The sequence below is a fragment of the Aotus nancymaae genome, unplaced genomic scaffold (genome assembly GCF_030222135.1).
Source record: "Aotus nancymaae isolate 86718 unplaced genomic scaffold, 86718_ANA_hifiasm-v0.15.2.pri h1tg000077l, whole genome shotgun sequence".
Taxonomy (NCBI): domain Eukaryota; kingdom Metazoa; phylum Chordata; class Mammalia; order Primates; family Aotidae; genus Aotus; species Aotus nancymaae.
In genome coordinates this window covers 11682501-11688823 of record NW_026988492.1, presented here as the reverse complement: position 1 = coordinate 11688823, position 6323 = coordinate 11682501, and the positions used below count along the sequence as shown (strand labels likewise).

The 6323-nt window shown below is 54.3% G+C and overlaps 1 protein-coding gene across 1 annotated transcript; it reads left to right on the top strand.

Moving 5' to 3' along the window:
- The first annotated feature begins 3815 nt into the window (after nt 1-3815).
- On the top strand, nt 3816-5764 carry PTF1A (pancreas associated transcription factor 1a). Its single transcript, XM_021667172.2, has 2 exons — nt 3816-4832; nt 5230-5764. The coding sequence occupies exons 1-2, from the start codon at nt 4043-4045 to the stop codon at nt 5430-5432; spliced, it is 993 nt and encodes a 330-aa protein (XP_021522847.2). The 5' UTR covers nt 3816-4042; the 3' UTR covers nt 5433-5764.
- Nucleotides 5765-6323: the final 559 nt, after the last annotated feature.

Below are 6323 nucleotides of genomic sequence, written 5' to 3'. Positions count from 1 at the left end.
GAAGAGATGAGACCAAGGCTCAACATCGATGGCCTTGGCCAGGAGCTCTCCTGCAACTGAAAACTAGGAGATGGGACCAGACCTACAAGAAGCCCGGAGGAAGCCTGGGAAGCTGACAGGCCCAGGGCAACAGGGTGGCACTGTGCCCCTGTTGAAAGACTTGAAAAAGTTGGCTGGGCGCAGTGGCTCAAGCCTGTAATCCCAGCACTTTGGGAGGCTGAGGCAGGCAGATCATCCGAGGTCAGGAGTTCAAGACCAGCCTGGTCAACATGGTGAAACCCCATTTCTACAAAAATACAAAACGTAGTTGGCATGATGCGGGGGGAGGGGAGGGTGAGGGGTGCCTGTAATCCCAGCTACTCGGGAGGCTGAGGCAGGGGAATCACTTGAACTTGCGAGGCAGAGGTTGCAGTGAGCCAAGATTGAGCCATTGAACTGCAGCCTGGGCAACAGAGTGAGACTCTGTCTCAAAAAAAAAAAAAAAAAAAGAAAGAAAGAAAAAGAAAAAGTCTTGAGGTCTCACCAGGGATTGGCACTAGAAAAAACCCAGTGCTCCTTCTGCTGTCCACTGTGGGGGATGAGATATGATTCTATAATGAGGCAGAGCTCTTTACAAGGTTAGGGAACACCTCTCATGGGGACAAAGCGTGGCAAGAAGAAGCCTGAGCCTGGCAGAGAAGGGAGCAGCTTGCAGCTTTGGCAGCAGCCTTCTCTCCCCCACCCCCTCTTCTCTCTTTCTCTCTGAGACTCCTGGAGCCTACTACCCAGAGGATCCAGCAGTACAGAGGGCGGGACAGAGAGCGGGGGCCTCTAGCCTGGCAAGGGAAGGCTCAGTTTCAGTCTTCTCATCCAACCTGTTGCTTCCAGTGGCAGAGGGCAGCCGTCCACATAGTCGTGACCTCCAGTGACCCAGAGAAAATTCCCTTTATTAGCGGAGAAGTCTTTCTTCTTTTTATAAGAGAAAAGAATGATCATGTCTTATTTAAAGCGTGTGTGTGTGTGTGTGTGTGTGTGTGTGTGAGAGAGAGAGAGAGACACAGTGTCACTGTAGGCCTTGTCCTAGATTCTCAACAAGGCCAGTCTACATACAGCCAGCAATTCTCTAAAAACTTCCAGGGTGGTGGAGAAAGGACGGGGAGGAAGAAGGGTAGGAAGGGCTATATCTGAAACAAGTGAGTACTTTATCTCAACACGTGAGTACTTTATCTCTTCCTCCTACCCCAGGCTCATTTATGCCCCCCCCTCAGGAGCCACCCAGAACCTGCATGCTAGTTGCACTCCTCTTCATAAAGAAAGTAAGTTTCCTACTAGCAGTGAATTTCCCATGAGCTCACTGGGTACCCAAGGTGAATTTCTGTAACTCTTCCACAAACTCATCAAAAATACGTAAGATGATATTCTGTAGAAGTGAATTGCTAAAATCACATCGAATAAAAAGATACCCATATATAGCAGGGCACAGTGGCTCATGCCTGTAATCCCAACACTTTGGGAGGCCAAGGTGAGTGGATCACTTAAGGTCAGGAGTTTGAGACCAGCCTGGCCAACATGGGGAAACCCTGTTTCTACTAAAAATACAAAAATTAGCCAGGTGTGGTGGTGGGCACCTGTAATCCCAGCTACTTGGGAGGCTGAGGCAGGAGAATTGTTTGAACCTGGGAGACGGAGGTTGCAGTAAAACGAGATTGTGCCACTGCACTACAGCCTGGGCGACAGAGCAAGACTTTGTCTCAAAAAAAAAAAAAAAAGACACCCATATATTCACACTCACTCTCCTGTCTCCCAGCCCTCGACCTACCCACATGTCTATGACACATAGTTTCTCAAGAACCACCAGCCTAGAGAGCCACCAGAAAGCCTTTCAGCCTCTTGAAAAGAGACTTTGTAGGCTCAATTCTAGTCTTCTCTTCAGTGGATGGTTATCAATATTTCCGATAAGGCTTTGAAGCTGGGTAATTTGTTACTCTTGCATGTTCTCACATTGACCCCTGGGCATGCCACTTAGTTTCAGTCTAAGTGAGGAAGGGGAGGGTGCACACCACTAGCTGGCTAGATCCCTGGCCCTGACAAACACACACACACACACACACACACACACACACACACACACCCTCGCTTTGGGTTCAGAAAGAGACACCTAAATTCGGAAAATCACAGCTCAGGTTCTATCACCGGTAATCTGGCCATATTTGGCTTTAAGGATATGCAAATAGTGAACGACTCCTTCACTAAGAAGGCTGAGAAACGAACACAGGAAAGAACCTGCTGAAACCAGTCAATCTTTGGGTTAAAATTGTCTGGGGTTGCTGGCAGTTCAAGGTAAGGCAATCTCTGGCCTTCTAACCTTATATATCTTCTGGTTTAACTCTTTGGTCTCAATTTGGTTAATTACAGTGCAATTTCTAAAACCAAGAAGCGTATTTAAATCACCAATATTAAGAGGCATGACTTGGAATTTGAGAGCCATCTGAATACCCAACACAAGTCTCCGGTGAGACAAGTACCTGCAAAAGGAAGCGGCCCAGGAGGACGGCTCTTTTACTCCTCGGTTGAGGGAATACGCTGGATGGTTGCGCTTCTGAACTCTCCCAGGGTGGAAGCTGCAGCTTGGCTTTTAACCGGAATTGCCCAGACCTTGAAAGTGTTTCTTTGTTGCTCTCAAAAGGAGGAATTCACGTTGCATCGCAGTCTGTGATAAAGTCTATCTTGGGGCAGAGTTTCGTACGTTTTATATTTTTTGTTTGTTTTTCAGAAAAGAAAGGTCGAGAAAGAAAAAAAAAATCATTCAGGGATGGTCCCGGTGGCCAGTCAGAAAGGTGAGAGACTCGGGCTTTGAAAACGATTCACACTCTGCCCTTTAACTTCAATGCCCTCCCTCCGGACTCTGCCCGAGCAGACGATTCAATTGACTCCTTTTGTATCCAGTTTATTGCTCAGAATCCCTAGGGTCTCGATCTGCTCTCAGAAGAAACGCGCCCTGCTGAGCTGCTCTTGGAGGCAGCCCCTCCCGTCTCCCCATTCCTTTCTCCGGGCAGGGAAGGGCAGGGGAGGCTGCCGCTGAGCCGACGTCCCTGGGGACCGGCACCAGGCACCAGAGCCAGGCTCCGGGGCGGCGTCCCATAGGTGCGCTCTCATCCCTTGTGCTGCGCCCGGAACGCCTTGGGAGTGCGCTCGGCTCACCTTCCAATGCCACCCGCATATACTCTGCAAACTGTGCAAAAGCCCTTGAAAAGTCCAGAGATGGGATAGAAGCCCCCAACGGAACCTAGGCCGGAGCCCTGCGCGCGCCTCTGATAAGTGGGTGGCGGAATGCACCCACCAGTCCCCTGAGGGCAGCACCCTCGGATTGCCCTGGCTGCAGCGGAGGAGGTTGACCGCCACGCGGCCTCCGCTCTCGCCATCTGGGCCACCGGCGCGCACCCCTAGGAGCTTCTCTGGCTGCCTGTAGATGCAGCGCGCACCTGCCCCAGCCCTAGGGCGCAAGGGCCGGGCGCTGCGCAGCGTGCGGGGGTAAGCGGCGGATACCGCGGGACGCAGGTGCCCCTGGAGCCGCGCGCGAGGCAGGTAAGGAAGCCAGTACGCAGAGGCAGCGGAGCCGAAGGAGAGCTGTGCGAGAAGCCGGGATCTCAATGCCCCGCCTTTTCCTCGCCCCAGGAGCTCCCAAAGGGAGCAAAGCGTCCCCCGCCCCCGCCCACTGCCGCTCCTCCGGGCCCCCTCACCACCGGCATCCCGCGCTCTGATTGGCTGGCGCGGCGGGTCCCTGGCACGCGCCTGTGGATGTTGTTATAAGAATCCTCGCGTGCCGGCCCTCAGCTCCAGCAAGTCCTCCACAGCCCTCCGCGGCGCAGCGCGGGCGCCGTTCAGAGCGCAGCGGCCGCGGGCACTCCAGGGAGGCCCGGGGCGGGCAGCCCGGCGGCCGCCTCGCTGCCCCCAGCCAGGGCCCCGGGAGGGAGGGGCTCGGACGGGCGACGCCGGCCACCGAAACTTACCAAGAAGTACCAAGCGCAGCCCGGCAGTCCAGCTGCCCACTGCGGCGGCGAGCATGGACGCGGTGCTGCTGGAGCACTTCCCCGGGGGCCTGGACGCCTTCCCTTCTCCCTACTTCGACGATGACGACTTCTTCACCGACCACTCTTCCCGGGACCCTCTGGAGGACGGCGATGAGCTGCTGGCTGACGAGCAGGCCGAGGTGGAGTTCCTTAGCCACCAGCTGCATGAGTACTGCTACCGCGACGGGGCGTGCCTGCTGCTGCAGCCCGCGACCCCGGCCGCCCCGCTCGCGCTCGCCCCGCCGCCCTCGGGGGGTCCCGGTGAGCCAGAGGACGGCTGCGGCGGCGGCTACTGCTGCGAGGCGGGGGCGCCCCCCGGAGGCTTCCCCTACTCGCCCGGCTCGCCGCCCTCGTGCCTGGCATACCCGTGCGCTGGGGCGGCCGTACTTACGTCCCCCGGGGCGCGGCTGCGCGGCCTGAGCGGAGCGGCGGCCGCGGCGGCGGCGCGGCGGCGGCGGCGGGTGCGCTCCGAGGCGGAGCTGCAGCAGCTGCGCCAGGCGGCCAACGTGCGCGAGCGGCGGCGCATGCAGTCTATCAACGACGCCTTCGAGGGACTGCGCTCGCACATCCCCACGCTGCCCTACGAGAAGCGCCTCTCCAAGGTGGACACGCTGCGCCTGGCCATCGGCTACATCAACTTCCTCAGCGAACTCGTGCAGGCCGACCTGCCCTTGCGCGGCGGTGGCGCGGGCGGCTGCGGGGGCCCGGGTGGTGGCGGGCGCCTGGGCGGGGACAGCCCGGGCAGCCAGGCCCCGAAGGTTATCATCTGCCATCGGGGCACCCGTAAGTGCGTCTGCTTCCCAGCTCAGGGAGTCGGGGACGGGCACTCGAAGGCTCTAGAGGGGCTGGAGGAGCTGACTGCCAAGCAGACAGACTGTCCGATGGACTGTCAGTGGGCATGGGCAACCTTGAACTCGAGCTGGGATTTTTCAGTTTTTTTTTTCCCCTGCCACTTTGACTGCGGCTTTCGAGGGTGCGCGTCCCCGCCAGACTTGTAGCTCCTGGGATTCCTGGGAGGTGATGGTGGGGGATTGAAGTGTGGAGGAAGAGAGTGGTTCTAGTATAACCGGAGGACACCTGCTCAATTGAGGTGCCCAGGAAAGGATCCTAAAGGACTTGATGGGATCACTGGGAATGTGGTTGGGGATTCACAGTCTGTTTTCTCTTCTCACCTCTCCAGGGTCCCCCTCCCCCAGCGACCCGGATTATGGCCTCCCTCCGCTAGCAGGACACTCTCTCTCTTGGACTGATGAAAAACAACTCAAGGAACAAAATATTATCCGAACAGCCAAAGTCTGGACCCCAGAGGACCCCAGAAAACTCAACAGCAAATCTTCCTTCAACAACATAGAAAACGAACCACCATTTGAGTTTGTGTCCTGAGAAGCCCCAGACTCGGCTGAGGATCTGATTATGTCTCTGTGCATATTGTACATGTAAATATCTATAATGTAAATGTAATTTAAGAATCAAATTTTTCTAATGGCAATCAACTGTTATTTATCTATTTATTATCCTGTTGAGTTGATGAAATCAATTTCTTTTTAAATATATAATTTATATAATTTATCCTGATTTTCTGAAAATATGCAATAGCCTATGATTTTCCTGAACTCTATGTTGCTGGGAGAACTCTGGCCAGAAAACGTCATGCTTATTTATTGCCAGATATGGTTTCTTTCTAAGCGTTGTCAATAAATGCTATTTACGCCTTTTCCTGAAGGTTTTTGAGTACATGATTTGATAGATCATTGTTAGAAAGAATTAACTTAGTAAAAAATTAACCGAACCAGAGACTCAAAGTGTAGCTCTCTAGTAAGAAACTACATTTCAGATTTAGCCTAAAGGTGGGTGGGTTAAAGGATTAGACCTCAACGTTCTATGTTCTGTAACAGAACTTCATCTAGGTCGCCTGCCCTACATAGCAGCTTTTGTCTGTATTTTTAGCCCACCTTCCAAACACCCTATGGGGCAAATATATCTTGGAGTATTTATTGTTCCCATTTTGCAGATGGGAAAGGTAAGGCTCAGGGATGACATTTGACTTACTCAAGGTCACCCCCACCCTGCCTATTCCTGGTGTATAAAAGTGAGCGCATGGTGTATGGTGGGAGCAGGGGTCTAGTGGGATGGCTAAGGGAATGGGCCTTTCTGCTTCCACCGGCTGGGAAAGGGGCTGCTCTTGAGCTGCCCTGTGACCAACCTCTTCAGCAGCAACAGCATCAGGTACCTGGAACTTAGGAGTACTCCTTTCAAAGGAGATGGGACAGGCTA